The 19,397-nt window shown below is 35.0% G+C and overlaps 1 protein-coding gene across 3 annotated transcripts in view; it reads left to right on the top strand.

Moving 5' to 3' along the window:
- The window catches only part of EML5 (EMAP like 5), a 101,476-nt gene that overhangs the window by 10,638 nt on the left and 71,441 nt on the right, over positions 1-19,397 (top strand). For all 3 annotated transcript variants that reach the window (XM_088167452.1, XM_088167451.1, XM_088167450.1), the window contains exons 2-5: positions 9,429-9,588; positions 11,887-11,985; positions 12,550-12,618; positions 15,694-15,879. In XM_088167452.1, the coding sequence (XP_088023578.1) occupies positions 9,429-9,588; positions 11,887-11,985; positions 12,550-12,618; positions 15,694-15,879 (514 nt within the window). The remainder of the gene's footprint in view (positions 1-9,428; positions 9,589-11,886; positions 11,986-12,549; positions 12,619-15,693; positions 15,880-19,397) is intronic.

The following is a 19,397-nucleotide window of genomic DNA, read 5'->3' as shown; positions in this document are numbered from 1 at the left end:
TATATAAAGGTCAGTTTGATTCTTTTGCTTTAAAAGCACACATCAGTTTAGCAAAAACCCCCAAAAAGTCCAAAAAAAGCCCCCAAAAACCCATCCCAAAACTAAACCTTCTAGTCTAACAGCAACGTCCAGCTTCTAATTGCTCAAATATTCATGGGGTCATCTTTGATAAATATTTTTAGAGGCTCCTTTTTTCGGATTTGAATTCAAGAATCAAGAGAAATATGTCCAGAGAGTGAGTGGTGTAACTGGAGAGAGTAATGTCAGTGAGAACAAAATTATCAGCTTTAGAGAAGCAATGATTCCACTGATGGTTTAGCCAGATTGGTGGCAAATTACATTTAGGGAAATCTTTAATTTGCCTTTTACACTGTCTTGACTACAGAAAGTATTACACCTTAAACTTCCTTTGGCTTCATATGAGGTATATTGATAAGATGTTTGTCATAAAATTACGTGAAATAAAATGCTTGGTTCAGGTAAAAATTCAAGTGAAAGAAAATAAACAAAATGGAAGCAAATGATGAGACCTAATAATAAACAAAATGTGTCCAAGCTGTTTAGAATGTTTAGAAATTGCTCATATTTACATTAAAATCATTGTGTTTTCACAATGCTCATACATTTCACTCTTGATTACTTAATGCATTTTTTACTTTACCCCAACTGAGAATGAAATTTGTAGATATGACATATTTTTATAACAATGTTCTAAAAGAGTATTTTACTGCTTTGAGTCTTTCTATTTATGTGGTACATTTCTTGTGACTACATCTAGTTGGATATTTTAAAAATAACAGTGACCCTTCAATTTTCTGAACCATAGGGTAACTTATTTCAAGAACAAAGCTCCTGTAAATGTCAGACTGTGATACAGGTGCATGCAAATATTATATATACATGCCATTGGGAGAAAAAACCCAAAATGTATTTAAAGGTAAAAATCACTTCAAAAAATAATGCACTTTAGTCATGGTGGTTAGATGTCTCCATTTTATCAAGACAGCTTGCATGCAGAATGAGTGGATTAATTCTGTGTTTTGGTGAGCTGACAAGAGTATAAACCTTCTCCTGACTTTTAGAACTATGCTAATCCCTGTTCCCTGCTTATAATCCCTCTACAAGAGCAAGCAAGGTGAATGATGCTTTATCTTAGATCAAGACAAGGCATCTGACAGCATTTGGAAATTGCCTGGAGATTTATTGTGGCGAGTGTGACATTTTAAGTGAAATAGCCTTCTGGAGTACTTGGGGAAATAAAAGGAATACTTGAAGACCTGGTAAATGTTTGGTTTGAGGTTTTCTTTAGATCAAGGTTGAACATTAGATGATATTTGTGTTTTTTAGTTACAGGTTCCTCTTTTACTTACTGCTTTTTCAATTGCTGTTTCTTCTGCCATATAAATTAATACCACAAAAATGAATTGCCTTTGAAACATTATTCAGTAATAATTTATAAATAATAATGATTTTGTCTTTTGCAGGTTACAACATATGCTTATGAGAATGAGTATTACATTATGTTACATTTGTTTTTGGGATTAGTCAACAGGATCAGTATTCTTGATTAAGCAGATGATTTTTGTTTTCTTGAAAGTGTTACACATAAATTCTCTTTATCCATCTTCTCCTTTTTATTGGTTTTCAGTAATTAAGTTTGTGAGCCCACATGTGCAACATCTTCCATTGCCTACCAACTACATGTAGACTTCTGAGTCCCTTTAATATTCTCTAGTTTTCCTATGCTTCTTTCCTGTTTTATTTATGGTTCTGGTACATGTGGGGATTTTGTTTGTTTTAGGAGATGATCTTTTGTGTAAATACTTCTGTGGCCTCTATAGCATTTTTGTAGTTTTTTCCTAAACAAGAGTTCAGATGTTGTCCCAATTTTAAGTGGTATCCTGATTCCTTTCACTTTTCTGGGTGCCAAGTTAGATGCTGGGATGGTCAATTTGTGACCAGTGTTAGAGATATCCTTGAGTTTTTTCTGTAGGATAACACCTCTGTGGAACACCTGCAGAACACCTGTAGGCCGTATATACTTAAGAACTCCTGAAGAAATCTAGATTATCTGCAGTGTCCAGGGCTGGCAAGATAGTGTTCTCTTCTGCTCTAAACCTTCTTTGGTTGGTACTGAAGTACAGTCAATTGAAGCACAGAATGAATCTTGTGCTTATCTCAGCTTTTTTCAATAGCAGCTCTGCCACTGCCTTCTTCCCACCATTCCTACATTAAGCCAACTGCTAATTTTATCAGCATAACCTTTCTGTATAAAAGAAGAACTTTTCAAAAATTGTCACTAGTTGTTCTGTGACTCCACTCAAATATTCAGATGATATGTTCTTGAACACTCAGATTTTCATTAATGCGTCCCATAGGAGAAAAGACTGAATTGCAGAAATATGAAAGAAAATTGTACATTCTGTGACTTTTTTTTTCCTGTGTGATACTAGAAATTCTAGTATAAGTTTAAAAAATAATAGATGGAAGATTAATTTAGTGGTTAAAAACTGTTCTAAACCTAGAACAACAGAGAGTAGTAGAGAAGAAGCAAATCATAATGACTGGGTAAAGGGTTTTTCAAAGAGTTTTAGTAATAGTGAAATATTTAGAAACAGGAAAATTTTGCATGTCAAGCAAGTTTATTTAGTTAACTTGTATGGTCAGAAGCATCCAAAATAACCTTTCTTTGAAAAGAAACTTTTGAAATAGTCTTGGCTAAAAAATTCGGAGTTAACGCTTCTTTGACCTTAAATAATTTATTCTGTAGATTCCTAACTCAGCAATGGAATGAGTCTTTGTGCGCTGAAAAATCAGTAATTTTAAATGAGAACTTTTGCCATTTAGTTTCACCTTCTAGACTGTATTTCATTAGAAAATTTATTTGAAATTAATTCTGTTCATATTTTATAGACGTGATTGTCTCAGTTTCCCCATGGCTATGGTGTGATAATATTTTCTAAGGTATTTTCTTATCAACTGGCTAGAATAGGAAATCAATGTTTCTACTTTAATTTTAAACTGCATTGGTTTTTTAATCTGTGATTATTTTGTAGGTTTGTATGCTTTTCACCACTTGTGTTCAGGAGTGAAGGACTGGTTACTAACTTTGTGGCTGACAAATCCTAACTAAATCATTTACTAGTACTTCCTGATTTGTTAAGGGATCTCTTTTGGGTCATCCAATCTAGTGACCCAAAGGAGCTGAACAGCTGCACTGCCACCTCCTGCAGACAGCTGATTGCACTGTCTTCTCTCTGCACATATTGCACTTCTGATTTCCCCTTTCCTTTTTACTTCTCTCTCTTTTTTTAAATTTTTTTGTTTGCTTGTTTGTTTTATTTTGTTTCCTTGCTGCTAGTTCTAGGGGAGTCATGTTTGACACTTCATATGTAATAATGGTTTAAATAATTGGTCTTAGGTCTGTGCATTGTCTTGTGAGGAAGGAAGGAAGTTGGATATTTTTTAGGTGGAATTCTTAGTTACCTTCAGGCTCTAGTATGTCCCATTATTGTACTACCATTATTGTTCTTTAATATGAATAGCTATTAAAGAATAACAGGACATTATCTTAGGAAATTTATCTCCAAATGATTCTGGAGTATATGATATTTCTAACTTTCACATGAGAAGATTTTTTTTAGTAGGAATATGTAAGTAATTTTTCTGTATTCTTTTTCAAGGGGCTTACTAGAAAAGAATTTTTTCCTCGTATTGTGAAAGCCTGTTGATTAAATTGTCAAGATCATATAGAATTTGTAAAAATCCAGCAACCTCACTCAGTCAAACTATGAGTTCTCCTATTGGCACTGACAAAATCATTCATATTTGCAAAGAAGGGGAATATCTTTAATCAGTTTTCTAGAGTGATAATTTACTAGAAAGCTGAAGCCAATCCCTTCTTCAGCTGTGGAGGATATGGCAATGCAAGACAAAAATGGACATCTTCATATAGGGGCATAGAGTTCCCAGAATATTTTACTCAATTCTCACATTTGCTGAGTTGAGAGCTTTGCTTCAGTGTTGTTTTACTCACTCCCTAACTCTTGCCTTCTCTTTGAAATACATCTGGTTTCTTTTTTTTTCCCCCTTCCTTGTAGTTCAGGAACAAATAGAAGCCCAAAGCAATCTTCAGGATTTTCTGGGTTATTTATAAATTTTTCTTTTTAATCTAAAAACATTCAGATCCAAGAGGCGAAAATATGGGATGGTAATGAGATAAACTCCAGCTGGGAATAACCAATGTGCCGTTTGAGTTCACCATCCCTGTCTCCACTTCAGACTTTCTTACTTTGAAGAGATGCTTGTGCAATTTAAGGAAGCTTCAGAAAGCTATATTTGACATTATTGGCTCTGGGGCAATAACTGTATGGAAGGCTGGTAGTGATGCTCCATGATGAATACTGCTTTTTTTTGTATATAGAAAATAAGTGTGCTCTGACTTGATCTGTTTAAACTTCGATGAGAGATGTTTGCTGATTACAGCTCTTTCTGCTTTAAGATCTTAGATAGTATGACAGAAATGGTTTGTAGCTTCCCCTATTATTCTTTCTGGAAAATATGGATAAATGACAGCAAATAAGAAAATATTCTCAACTGTATGGAAAATGTCTGTAAACATACCCTGAAAATATTTTGCTTTATTTAAGCATAGAAGCCATTTCACAATTGAAATTAACTCTTAATTAATAAATGTCTGAGATGCTGTTATTTTACTGCAGTATTCTTTTGTGCATTTTTACTGGTGCCCTAGTTTTATGAAGCTCAGGAGTAGTCACATGAATATATTCTTGGATTTTCATCCAATATTGTTGCTAAGGAAACATCATCTTTAATACTGTATCCTTGTCTGCAGCTTGTCTGTATTAATCAATGCCTGCTAATGCTCAGCGTAAACCAAGTAAAGATGAAAAAAAATCTTAATTTCTTTTATTATCAAGCAGTTTATTATTGACTATTCTCCTTCAGGATCCCCTGCCACTGCAAACCTCACACAAATTGGAGGGTCTTGTCCATGTCTAGTTTCACTCCACATAGACACAACATGGACAGGGTTTTTTCCATTGGTTGCCATTAGTATTTAATATAATAATCTAACATTGGTCTTATACAGTGCATGGATCTGGTTAAAATGTTGGGAAATGCTTACATATTGCTCTAAAAGGTGAAAGAGCCTTTTCTGTATGTGTTAAAAAGAGGAGCTTGAACCTACTAAGTGGGAAACAGATCCCTTTTCAGTATGCTGTTAAAGCTCTACTACTGCATTTCAGCCCAATTTCAGTGTCTGGCTAGGAAAAGACCTGTCATTCAGACACATCAGTGGAAATATCAGTTCACCACAAGTCCAGCTATTTGGTTTGTTTCAACAGTGACAGGCAAGATTTTTGAATTTTCTATTTCTGAACTCTTCTGAGAAGTACCAAGTTCTAGAATCAGCTTAAAAATTAATTTGACTTAGCAGTTTTTTAGCTTAATACCTGCTTTTTTTTCATGGTCATGTTTGCCTTTTGGGCATGTTCTTACATATGTACTTCTTCAGAGACACTGTATTAGATCTAACATCTGTTGTCAAAAAGCCCAGGTCAGAAAGGCCAGAGGCAAACAAGAAGGCCTGAAGAACTTGTCTCATTAGGAATATCTGTTTCCTTTTTAGGACAAGCAGCAGTATCTCATTCATCAGCTTAGTCATCCTTCAAGGACCAGGAAAGAAATCAAGCACCAGTTTACAGTCTAGCAGTGTGGGCTAGATGCAAGCACAGTTCCAGCAGTCTAACCTGGATGGGTCATACCAGCTCTCATTACCAGAATAGTCAGGGGAAGATGAGTTCTCTCCTTCTGAGTGCACTAAAGGGAGCATGTGTCCTTTTCTTCTGAGTGCACAGCTTCTTATGCCACTAAGCAATCTCTTCCTTCTCCCTACGAGGAAAAAAGAAAGCAAGAAAATATTTGTAGGGGACTGTACCTAAGCCCACCATTCCCACAGTAACAGATTAGAAAGATGCCTTTAGAGCTGAGTCACACTCATACTTTTCTGTCTGATCTCAGGATCTGAATGGATGAATGGCAAGCAGCTATTGCAGATACCATCCCAATAGTTACATGATTTTAACACCTCAGTAGAGGTGTGTTGGAGATCATACCCTGAGTATCCAGAGAGAGCTTGAACTCGTTGTTGGATCCTGTTAGCTGCATCACACCCACGTGTTTGTGTAGTCCGTGTATGGAAAGTGTTTATTGTTATTTGTTTCTGGGCACCCATTCTAGTTAAACTCTTTCTGCTCTAGGAAGCTATTTAAAGTGTTCTGCTCAGGGCTGTTCTAACAATGAATATTCTCAAGTGTGTGAGTTGTATCAATGCTTCTACTCCAGAGGTTAGATCAAGATGATGTATTTTTTATTCATTGCTATGCTTATAGGAATGGCTTGATCACTCATAGTCCAATGAAAGAACTGAAAAGAGACACCATATTCTGTAAAATTGGAATCTAATCCTTGGTTTTTCATGAGGACCCAAAATTTCAGATCCATAATTCTGCATGGTGTCCCATGGGATTAATAATAGCCAAGAATTGATTATTAAGGAAAAACGTCTTAAAATTCATGTTTTATGTCAAAATCATGTAAATATGTGTAGTAGTTACGTTGTTTAGTGTTGGTAACAGAAATAGTAGTCCCTTGACTTTTTCCATGCTTCTCTTTTTCATCTGCTCTAATAGCCTGTGAGATGGAATACTTACAGGTAGTACTTTAAGTTGTCCTTCACTCCTTGGTCTCTAAGAAAAGATGAGGAAAGGTATTTTCAGGTAGGTGTTTCTTCAGCCACTGCTAACAGCTTTGCTAAATAGGTTCCCTTAAATTCACTATATTTGCATTTTTTAAAAAAAGCTTGCTGTCTTAAAATATTTATTGTACATTTATTTTCTTCTTTCAATGACTGTTTACTATAGAGACTGAAGTGATAGGGGAAGGACATTGGTAATTCTACAGTGTCTGTTGTGATTAAAATACAGGCTTTGGATCTTAATGTGTGCTTCATTATTATCCCATATCAAGGCAGAATTTGAGCACAGTTGTTTAAGCCAATATTTTGTATTGTGATGTAGAAAGAACTAATACTGTGATACTGCTATTAGTTATTTGCCATTTATTAATTAGAAATAGAGGAAACTGTATTCACCTAATATTCTTTGAATGAAATTAGTTGGTATGCTTGGGCTAAGGACAAGGTTCTCCTTTCCCTTGGTAGTGTTTTTCTTGTCCCTTTCCTTGTTGTCCCTTTCATCTCTGGTGCTTTGTGTTTCTCTAAAGACTCTAGGCTTTACTTAGAAACACACAGAGCTAAATTTGGTTGCTATAAATTGTTTTGTAAGGTGTGGTGTGGGGGTGCTTTTGCATGTATGTGTGTCCATGGTGGTGTCTGAGTGTTTTGTTGTACTTGTGGTGTGGTTTTTGCTTGTCTAAAAATGCACTATGCACTTGTAGCACAGATCAGGACAGGACTGAAGAGGTGGTGAGTCAGACATGAGACTGCTGTGTTTTTTCTATTTTTCTCTTAGTTTCTGTCTCTTTTTTTTTCTTGCTTGTTCTTTTCACTTCCTTTTTCAAATTTTTTCATTGTCCATTTGGTCTAATGGCTCCCTCTCTGTGGTGCTGTTCCAAAAAATACATCATTTTGGATGCAGCATTTTCTCTCCCTCCAGATGCTTTTCCTTTTTCCTGTGAGTACACCATCTGCCTTTGTGTGCTCTGGGAAATGGGCAGGTGTTAGTCAGGATTAGGTGGCAGAACTGAATTGAAATGTGGTAAGTTTTGCTGCCAGCTCCTTTCTGCAAAGTTTTTTTTAATTGTGAAGTTTCTCTGTCAAATAAACAAGAAGGGAAGAACTAGAAGAGCAACTCTGGAAGTGTTGTGAAGCAAAGTGGGAAAATATTGGTTATTTTATCCTGGTGCTGAAGATAATGGAGTAGCCAAGAACAGAAATTCCCATAGCAAAATGGATGGGTTCAGGGCTTTTTACCTTTTCAACTTTGAAGTCAGAAGTTCTGCTCAGTTTTGCATGTGGAATTCGTCAAGCAGTATCAACCAAATGAACTACTTTTAAAACAGAAAATATGTAGAAGTGTATTGGGTACTGTAGTGTAACTTCATAAAATATTAAGCATCTTCTAACGTGGTTTTCTCTTGCTCTTTCTGTATATAGAAAATGTATAAATCTTTTGAATTAGATTTTTTTCTGGTGATTTCCTGGTTAGCTTTAACCTTGCTGTTTTTGTTCATTTTTATAGACTTCCCTTGTCTCCAACCTTTGAATTTTATTGAAATCTTTGTTCAGGTTATCATTTTATCTTTACAAAGTGCTCAACCTTTCTGCTTTCCAAATAATTTTGAGAAGATAAATATACTTACTGTTTGTTGTTAGTGGTTCTGTCCACCAGCCTCTCAAGATCATTCATTAGCCTGGAATTCATCAGGCTAGGAAATTTTTTAGCTAAATTAAACAGCCAGCTTTGGAAATTATCTTCTTGACTGTGGTATTTCTACATCATTCTGTACCTACATCTGCTGTATGTGTGGAATGTGATCAAGAAATTTGTTTGGGTTTCTGTTATAATATATTCTTATTTTTCTGTATTATGAAATCTGAATCCTCAGACCTCGTGTTCTCCCTTACAGCTTGCTGGCATAAACAAAACGAGGAAATATCTTGCTGACTAAAATGTTTTCTAGCGTGGTCCCAGATTTGGCAAAACAGTTCTGATGATCCTCAAGTGCACTCTGAAAGACTGAAATACAAGCTATAAGAAAATTTTCTACAATACTAAAAATGTGGAGAGTAAATTATTATTCAAAACCAGCTATTCCCATTTGTTCTATATTAAAATTAAGACATTTAAGATAATCTTAATCACTCTTAAGTTTAGTCATCTTAAGTTAGTCATTGCCTCTAGCTGTGCTTTGGGTTGCTGTCCAGTCAGCAGAGACAGCTCTTATAAAAAGGACATGAAATACTATGTGTAATAAAGAACATCTGGAGATGTGCATCTCTCTCTGTTGAAGGTTTATGTGTAGATAGTTAAACTCTGACTTCTGTTTTCCATTGTATTTAAGTTTTAAGAAATAGAAAGAAAGGAAAAAAGGTATTTCTCTCAGTGCATGAAAATCTGACCAAATTTAGTAGACACTTTTGGAACAGACGATTATTGACTATTTTGCAATTAATTTAAATGTAGAAGGCTTTTGAAGGCTAAATTAAAGAAATATATTTAGAATGTCACAGCTACTCTGGTATCTTTGATACAGAATGACTTTGTTATCTGGTATCAATGGGAAAATATTGGAAAAGAATTTTTAAGGAAAAAATTAATACAACTAACTAGGCAAATACAAAAGTTTCATGCAGAAATATTTTATGTCTTTTTTTTTGGCAGCCTTGCTTTGCACCCCGAGCGTGTGCTGGTGGCAACAGGTCAAGTTGGGAAGGAGCCATACATCTGCGTGTGGGATTCCTACACTGTGCAAACTGTATCTGTTCTGAAAGATGTTCACACACATGGTATAGCTTGCTTGGCCTTTGATTTAGATGGTCAGGTATGTAATTGATATTCTATTTTCAAACACTTGAATAAGTTGTTTATTTATTAGAAATCTTGTCGCATACGTTTTCTTAGAAAACGCAAATGTATTGTCTCAGGTTTTATCTGCTTATTCTCAAGTTAAGGAAAATAAAATTACATTATTAATGAATGCCAAATATTTACATTTGGCGAGAAAATGGTGACTTCAAAAGCTTTTTGAATGGAGATGAGGTGGTAGAACTTGTGGTCAGTGGGCCACAGTTCAGAGTTAGGCAAATGTCTGGAGCCAGAGGACCCCCCTGTGCAGGGACATGTCTTGTGCCCAGAGTGATGGCAGCCCCACTGTTACTCGTTTTGGACTCCTGCAGGCAGTGTCCCCCTTCTCTGTCACGCATTTTGCATTCACTGATGGCTCTCCACATTTTGATTGTTTGTTCAGACTCATGTATCCTGTATCTAAGAGTCAAGAAAAAGGTTTCATTGGATTATTATTTTGTTGCTTTTGAACATTCTCTGAGTAGTAAATTGGTTCTCAGAGCTGCTACCTATAATGGAGATTGTTTTTACCAGACACTTGCTCCTCTGAGTAAAGAGGCTTTCTTATTAGAAATGGAAAATGTAATGGTTGTATTTGCATGTTAAGTAGAAGCTGAAAAGGTATTAACTGAGAAAATCCTTTCTGGAGATGTGCTTTCCTGGTCTATGAAACACTTCTCTCCCTCCCACTCAGCCTTGCAATGTGATACTCAGATTTAGCTACATTCTAAGTTCCTCTTGCTTCCTAAAAAGGTCAGTGTCTGTTAGTTACTGCTGTTTTCTCGAGTGAGGATGTATTGTAGAGACCAGTTGCTGTCCTTAAGAGAATATCAAATGGAGCTGTGTTGAATACACAGAGGAAAGCCTATCTCTAACTTGTTTCTGTTAAAACATGTTGTATTTGTTGTAGGAAAGGTCTATTTCATGGAAATGACCTCTCATTGTTTAGGAAGTCAGCTGCTAGAGTCAGCTTCTTTCTAGAACATCATTTCTACTTCACAGTGATATCTTTTATCTATATTGTTCTTGTCGTGTAAACTTGTGCCGCTCCCTCACTTGAATGGCCTTCATAATTTAACGTCAAGATACATCAGATTAGGATTGAAATACCCTAACTTTTCAAAGATGGAATAGAAAGGTTAGATTTTGTAGTATTAATAAATAGGAAGCATGGATAGAAATCGTATTTAACTTACTTTTCTTATCTTAATCATGGAGTTTTTCAGACAGCAAAGGAATTATGTTATTTGGTATAGGTTTCTGTCTTTGGGAAAAAAGATGATTCAAATTTGGAGTTTGTTTTTGCTTTTAAAAACTCACTGGATAATCTATGTAGAAATTGAAGCTAAATTTGTCTTTAATGTATGTAAGTATTAACTGCTGAGCAGTGAAAAAAGCTTTGCCCAAAAGATTTGAAAAACTTTCATTTATCAACATCGAGATGGCACAATTAATGCAAAAACTGAACAAAAATACTGATTTTTCTTTAAAAATTAAACCAAATCACTCAGCTTTTTTTTTTTTTTTAATTCTATCCTATTAGTCTCTCTGTTGAGAATTTCTATAGGAAAAATAGCATTTTGACTGGTTAACAGATACAATACAAGTGGCTAATTTAGTCAATCATTTGTGTCAAGAAATCTGTGCGAGGTGTCTTCACACTCAAGACAACACAGGCTGCAAAGCACAGGAAGATCTCAAAATTTTATTTTTGTTATTTTTTTCGAATAATGTTTTTGTCCATCCTAGTTTTACAGTGTAAATGGTTTCAAGGTCTTTCTGAATAATAAAGACTTCATGAAATTATGTTTTATGTTTATTTTCTTAAGATTGAAGAAAAATATTTTCTTTTTATCTCTTGAACTTGAAAAATGAATCCTAATTCTGTAAATTACATGTAATTAAAGATAAACACATACAGTTCCATTAACTTCAGTGATTATTCCTTTTTTGCAAATCTCTCCTGACTGCAGCTTACCACGTGTGCTATATATATATATATATTAAACGTTATAAATCAGAAATGTATCTAATAAGATAATAGTATATCTAATATCTATCTAATAAGATCTTTATGGTCATGATATTGTACCTGAAAAGATGCATCTATGTAAGCTTTGGTGTAAGACATAGCTTATGTTTTCTTCTATATCAAAATGGAGCTATTGCTTCTATCTCACATGTTACACATTTTTTGTAACTCATTCAAAATAATGACTTAAGCTTTCATTAATATATTGAGTTACTTTTATTTCTTTAATTTGGACACTTTTAGCGTTTGGTCTCGGTTGGTTTGGATTCCAAAAACACAGTTTGTGTATGGGACTGGAGAAAAGGAAAGTTGTTATCAATGGCTCCTGGTCATACAGACAGAGTAAGTATAACTAAATAGTCTGAGCATCAATGTAATTTTAGTTTGTTAAACTATGTCTGTATGTACGTACTAGACCTATTTCTGAACAAAACCCATTTTGTTTTAGAGATTGAATTTGCTTAAAGATTGATATTCATAAAGATGTGAAGATATTTAAGACGTGTGCATTTATTTCTAGAATAAAATGTGTAACTCAATATTTATTTGTGTATGGTTTGTTCAGACTGAAAACGTGTAGGGGAAGTGCAGAATTAATGCACTTCTTAGACCCTAATCCCCATACAGGAAATCAAAATGCAAATAATTGCTTAAATTTTTCTAGTCTGTAAATGAACCTTAACGTTGTTTTATCATGTGTTTTAATTACTCTAGGGGAAAAAAAGCCAGAACTATATTGGGTATATATTGAAATTTCAGTATGGAATGAGGGGATAAAAAAGTCTTTCCAATAGATCCATTTAAAACATTTCAGACTCCCTGTTAATTTGCTAAAAGTTTGTACTGTTTTAACTTTCCCATGCTAAAAAGGCCATCTCTGCTGACATCTTGGTTTTTTTAATGCAGATATTTGATATTTCTTGGGATTTATACCAGCCAAACAAGCTCGTCAGCTGTGGTGTAAAACACATCAAGGTAATGATATATAAATGAATTTAAAATTTTCATTTATAAAATATTTAGGCTGCAGTAATATATGCTCCATAAAATATATAAAAATAGAATCTAAAAGGAATATGGAGTGATAACATGGAAGGTCTTGTGTAAGAGCAATATTAGTTCTCAGAACTGCAATCATGAATCACACCTGACTACACTAGATGTGCTAAAAGATCTGTAAAGTGAAAACCCGACCCTCTCTGCTCAAAAGACTTCATGCCTTGGCAGAAGTAGTATAGTAGGAATGAAGCAGTTGTCAGTAGCATTGTATGTAATGACTGTAATATAATTTGAAATCAGGTTCTCTAAAACACTCTGTCTGAAATCCAAAGTAGTGCAAGACAGGATGCACACGTTTAAGATGACTCCAGGTACTGAAGTTTCTGAATCTCGAACAGTGAGTGCATTGCTGCACTACAGAGGTGAAATTAATTGAAAAGCCATTTCTTACCATTTAGACAGAGTATGGGAAGACAGTGGAAGAGAAAGGAAGAGAAGAAGCATTTTCCTTTCCCTGTAAATTCTTTTCCCTGCTTTTATTCATACCCTTTCATTTGGAGCATTGTGTCTGTACCTGTTGACAGGATTCATAATTTGGAAAGTTCATGTCTTTTACAAGCATGCTCTGTTTGATCCATGCAGCAAATGCTGTGCAGAAACAACTTCTTTTTCAGATTTAACTTTGTCAGACGGATTATTAATGACTAGTAACTGTGTTTCACGTCAGTCAAGTCACTGTCTTCTCCCATGCACGATTTTCTGTGTTACCACATAACAGCAGTAGATGGCAGCTTGAAAGTTCTGAATTGTTGTGTGTAGGTTCCCATGGTGGGGAAAATTTGTTGCTTTTTATACAATGAACTTTGAGAGTAATGTATCAATGACCTACGGAAAAAAAAGTCTTAAATCTGTTGGCTAGATTGCATAAGTCTGATTTGGCATAGTGTATGGCCTGTCAGTTACAGAACTCCATGAACTTGCTTAATAACGATCTTTTTTTTCCTACTTCTCTAAGAGGACCTTTATGCCAATAGTAAGTTCATATTTGCAAGCCATGATTTAGTATATTTAAGACGGCTTTATGATTTCAAAACATATCTATTTAGATAAACAAAAGTTTGAGGAACTTTTAAGACTCTACAAAGCCTTTCTAAATAGCAACATACTTTTAAAAATAATTGCTGTTTCCTCTGGGAAAACATTATGGAAAATCAGAACTCTAGAGATATTTAGGCATTTGGATCAGGCAAGAGATTTTTGTTGATATGTATTTTTCTTAAACCACACCTTCTTCTTCTTTCAGATATCAAGAATTATTTTTATGTTTTTAGTACTGTTGTATTTTTTCTCAAATGATATTTTATGCAAAATTGTAATAATACTTAATCAAGTTATTTAGATAATTCCAAGTGAACTGATATTGAGGAATTACTTTTCTTAGATACATCACTCGCTTCCACATTGGAGCTAGGTCGCTCACTCCACCATTAGCAGGATTGGGGAGACAATTGGAAGGGTAAAAGCTGGAAAACTCATGGGTTGAGGTAAAGACAGTTTAATAGAGCAAGCAAAACCTGCACGTGCAAGCAAAGCCCACCAAGGAATGAATTCACTGCTTCCCAGGGACAGGCAGGTGTTCAGGCATCTCCACACGTAATGGTGACTTGGGAAGACAAACTCCACCACCTCAAATGTTTCTCCCCTCCCTTCCTTCTTCCCCTCACTCTGTATACTGAGCATGATGCCACATGGTCTGGAATATCCCTTTGGGCACTTTGGGTCACCTGTCCTGGCTGTGTTTCCTCCCACCTTCCCATGCACCCCCAGCTTCCTCAGCAGCATGGCAGTAGGTAAGGAGGAGAGCCCCTGGCTGTACAAGCTGTGCTTAGCAATAACAAATCCATCTCTGTATCATCAACATTGTTTTCAGCCAAATCCAAAACACAGCCCCATACCAGCCATTGTGAAGAAAATTAACTCTCCCAACCCAAACCAGCACAACTAGTTAAGATACTGGAATTTGTCTAATCAGTAGTAGTTATTCTAATCAGTAATGGTAATTTCTGGTCATTTCTGAATTACAGTATTGCAGGTACAAAAATATATTCATGGTAACTTCTTACATTATCCCATATTAATTGAAGTCTGCTCAGAATTGTGAATTGATTATTGGTAACAAAGTGCCTTGCTGTGAAATACAGTTCCATAAACACATATGCAGGAAACTCTCTGTTCTGAGACAATGTAAGAGTAACCTGTCAGCAGTGATGCTTTCATGTTTTGCATTGGATTACTTCTGCACTTTACATGTTTGGACAGGAGGGTTTGAAAGGAATATGCAACTGCTTCTTTTTTGCAGAGGTCTCAGAAACTGCAGTGTTTTTCTGGAGACCTGGCTGGCAAGTACTGTGCCCTGACAAGAGACTTTGCATGTCTTTAGTTCAGGATTCATTGGTACATGTTGGGTGATCTAGGAGGGAATTCATGCTTGCATGATTGCTGCAATTGCATATATATGGTTTATTAGAAATTTCTTAAAAATCTCTGCCTCAGATGGCTACTTTGTGTGATCCATGGTTCTGATGAGAAATGTATGTACAATAAAACCAACTGCCTTCAAACTGAGCAAATAGAGACTTATCAGAGATCTACATGCTTAGGTAGAATCTTTAAATATATAATGCAACATAAATACAAATGTAGCATTTTCAGCATGGAAATTTTACATCAAAGAAAGATAATTTTATGATGAAATGCTTTTCAGAAATAACTGAAAATACAACTGACTCAAGAGTTATGATTTGAAAGAATTTTAGTTGAATTTAATGCTGATATCTCAAAATTCCTTCCCAACTACTCTGTTACAATGATTTTTTGGAAAGATAAAGTTGGTTCATAACATAAAACATTGTTAAACTGGAGAACTAAGGCATGGAAACGGGGGTGAACAGTGATGTCTTTTGCAGGCAAGGTACTTCTCTTTCAGATGTACATATTCAATTATAAGGGATAAGCAAAATAGCCATCTTTCTAAATCACTTTGTGCTACAGTTCTGGAGCTTGTGTGGCAATTCATTGACACCAAAACGTGGTGTCTTTGGCAAGACTGGTGATCTCCAGACTATCCTGTGCCTCGCCTGTGCAAGGGATGAAGTGACGTATTCTGGTGCACTGAATGGAGACATTTATGTGTGGAAAGGAATCAACCTTGTACGGACAATACAGGGAGCACATGCTGTAAGTGCATCTCTCTAAATTCTTATTAAATGTTAAATAGATTTCTGGAAAGCCAGACAGAGCAATGCAAGGTCACGTTGTCTGTGTTCCTACATGGTTTCAATGATACTCAGGGTGTCTCATTTTAATATTTTTCTAGAACAGTATACTGTTTTGAAAAGTGAAGACATCTCAGTGAAAGTTTTATAAAAACCTTCCAAAGTACTTGCTAATATCTTCTTTTAATTGAAATGTTTAATGTAAATATAAAGTTATTATAATTTTGCTATGTAAATTTTAATTACATTTTCCATGTTATTTCGAAGCATATGGGTTTGTGATTAAAGTAGGCAGCAAAAAAGCTACTTTTTGGTTTGCAATCTGATTTATGCATACTAAACTGTTAAAATCCTCATTACTTCTCACTTGGTAATATGCAGGATTTGACTTCTAATTGTCCACGTATCACTTAAAAACAAAGCCAACCAGTTTCTGTTGGTTTAACCTATGAAGCATGAAACTGCTAAGGTCACTTTATGAAGCTATATGATTTGCTGTTTGAATGTTAATTTTTGTTTTGAAAAGCATTGTACCTTCTTGATAGTATTTGAAGTTCCCATATTAGCAATTCAACATGGTGTGAAAAAACAAGCATATGAGTTCTGATATTGCAGCTTCAAAACTCTACATAAAAATAAGTACCAGTTAAAGATTCTTGCTTGTAAGAATTGTGTTTGTTTTAACTGGCCTGTTGGACTGGTTGGCCTGACGTTTGTGACTGGAGTTTGAGTCACTCTTTGATTTAATCAGGTGGAATGGAGGGGATGAAGTGATGAATGTTATGTGTGTGGGAGAGGTTGCAGTCCGTTATAATAAGGAGACTCTTGGTTTACCAAAGATTTAGAAATGCACATTCAGGATGATTGCAGCTTGTTGAATGAACTAATAATTAAATCAAAAGTGATTGGAGTACTTATTCAGACAGTTGCATAATGACAGTCTCTGGTTATGAACAAGGATAAAGTTATGAAGAACATCTGTGTGTGAAACGTATCCCAGACTATATTTTGCATTTGAGATTTCTTTATATGCATGGAAGTGTATGTATATATATATATATAAATTACAGATAAACACACACAAACATATTGTCCTGTATGCATCTGTAGAAATATAAAATGTATTCAAGAAGGCCCAAGTTATAAATCAGGAAGTATAAGGAGGGGATATTTATGGTGTGGCGTTATCCCTGATTCTTGCTCTGTAACTTCAGATCTGGTTCCAGTCTTCATAATAAGTGTTCAATAGTGTTCTTTTTTTTTCTGTGTTTTCCGGAGATGATTGGACATTGCATATGCAGACCTCAATTCCCAGAAGAAAGAATGCACTTAGTCTCCTGTCAAAAACTGATGCCAAAATATTCTCCCATCCTGTTGGTGCTGTAGGAGACAGCTGTCCTGCATATTAACATACTTGTTACTTGGACTATTTAGACTTGCAACAGTTTATTTCTCAGAATAATGCAGTGCTTTTCAGCTGTTTAAGTATGAAATGACACAACTGATAAACATAAGATGATGAGAACTTATTGCTCCATTCCCTTATGTGCTGTGTCAGTTCTTAGTTGTTCATAAGATCAAATTTGAAGTGCAGTGACATCCTTATCTTCAGTAACATCAATGGCCAGAGCTCAGGTGACCTTGGAGCAAGTCTCATCTAGCCTTCTATTTTTGGCTCTGTCATCTAGGCTCAATGGAATTGTACTGTGCAGTACTGAAAATTAAGTAGGGATACTAGTTAATGCCTTTGAAATAAATTTTTACAAGAGATTAGTCACTACAAATCTCACCAATTTCAAGGAAAAAAGCCCTGGTAAAATATGGAAACTTCTTACCAACAAAATGAAACCTTTTTTTTCAATTAAAAATTACCTTAAAGGATAATATTGACAGAATACTCTAGGCCCAACCTATGGAAACTTGGAATGACAGTATCCCTTCAGCCATACTAAAATATTATCACGATATTTTATGGCTACTTAATTTAATTAATTAATGTACTTAATTTTATAAATCATAAATTGTGTCCTTCTTGTCTGAAGAAAATGCGAGTGTAAATAACAAGATTTATGGTGTATGTATATTGTTGAAGGGGCAGTGTGCATGTAATAGGGAATTGATACAAATTTCTCTTTAGTATGCTAGTGTTGGAATTGTCATCCCTGCATAGCTGTTCATCATCATTACTCTTCAACAAGTGTGACATAGACTGTAATCTTATTGAAGGAAGACATCTCATTATTTGCATAAATACCATTATTTTCTTGCAGCATAAACAGCAGATATCTGAGGTGCTGGAAAACAGTTTCTAAAGCACATTAGTGATGTGGAGAAATAGTCCAGCCTCAGATTTATTAAGTTATTATTAAGGCATTGTCTGCATTAATGTAGAAAACCTGTTCTTTTCAAAGGTTGTTTGTCTTTGTTGTGGTTGCCCTAGCTGAAATGACATTTTTCATTTTAAGAATAATTCAATGTGAAAAATAAATCATGGTCTCCCAGTATGAGCAACCAAGGAAACAGATAGCAACTTCAACAAGCAAAATAAGAATTCTTAATTCCGACAGATTATCTGTTTTCTGTCAGAGCAACACTAAGACAGAGGAGAGTTTCCTGCAGATTTCTATCTGAGTTTGAGTAGAAACAAAAAGTTGAAATCATGTAAGTTGAGGTGACTCAAGAATTAGTTGGAAGAGGATTAATGAGTTGACTTAAAATAGAAGTAGGAGTGAAAAGTAGGAAAAGGTGGAAATGAGCAGGGTTTAGGAGTGAAGGCACAGAGTTCATGTGCAGAGAACAATGGATAACAATGGGAAACTCCAATTCTAGATTTTCTTCCTAAATAATAATCCTAATAATGAAAGTTTTAAAGGGGAGAAAGAAAACAACATGAAAGCAAGTGTAAATTCACTGGTAATGGTAATACTCCATGAGGTTATTTGTAGTTGATGGATCTGGCTCTGGAAAGTTAATAAATACCTTGACTAATAAAGAAAATAATTTTTAATAGATGTGTCATTTGGTACCAGTGCAAAAAAAGACATTATAGAATCTTCCACTTATCACCTTACATGTTCTAAATTCAAGGTAGTCCATGACTATTAAGATATATACAAGATATTACTTAGATATTAAAATTGTATGCTTAGTTAAAACACTATGTTTTAAAGATTCTTGTGTGCTATGCTTTTGCCTTGCATAGTAAATGTGCATAAGATGCTTTCTCAGCAGATGAATAATTAATTTTGAGATAGTCTTTCAGAGGTACACATTAAAGTTGTGTGGATTGATGTCAGAAACTGAGGTTAAATAACAAGCTCGAGGTTAAATAACAGGCACTCTGTTAAAACTATTGCACGCTTATGTCAGTTGGCTGGATACTAATTAAATATAGATGGAAACAATATAATGAACTTAAATGAATGGTTTTAAGCTGGTATCATGTACCAACACATTAAGTCATGCAGTATTTTCTCCTGG

The sequence above is a fragment of the Sturnus vulgaris genome, chromosome 6 (assembly GCF_052056855.1).
Source record: "Sturnus vulgaris isolate bStuVul1 chromosome 6, bStuVul1.hap1, whole genome shotgun sequence".
NCBI classification, from domain to species: domain Eukaryota; kingdom Metazoa; phylum Chordata; class Aves; order Passeriformes; family Sturnidae; genus Sturnus; species Sturnus vulgaris.
The sequence above is the reverse complement of the archived record's forward strand: the minus strand, read 5'-3'. Positions and strand labels throughout refer to the sequence as shown.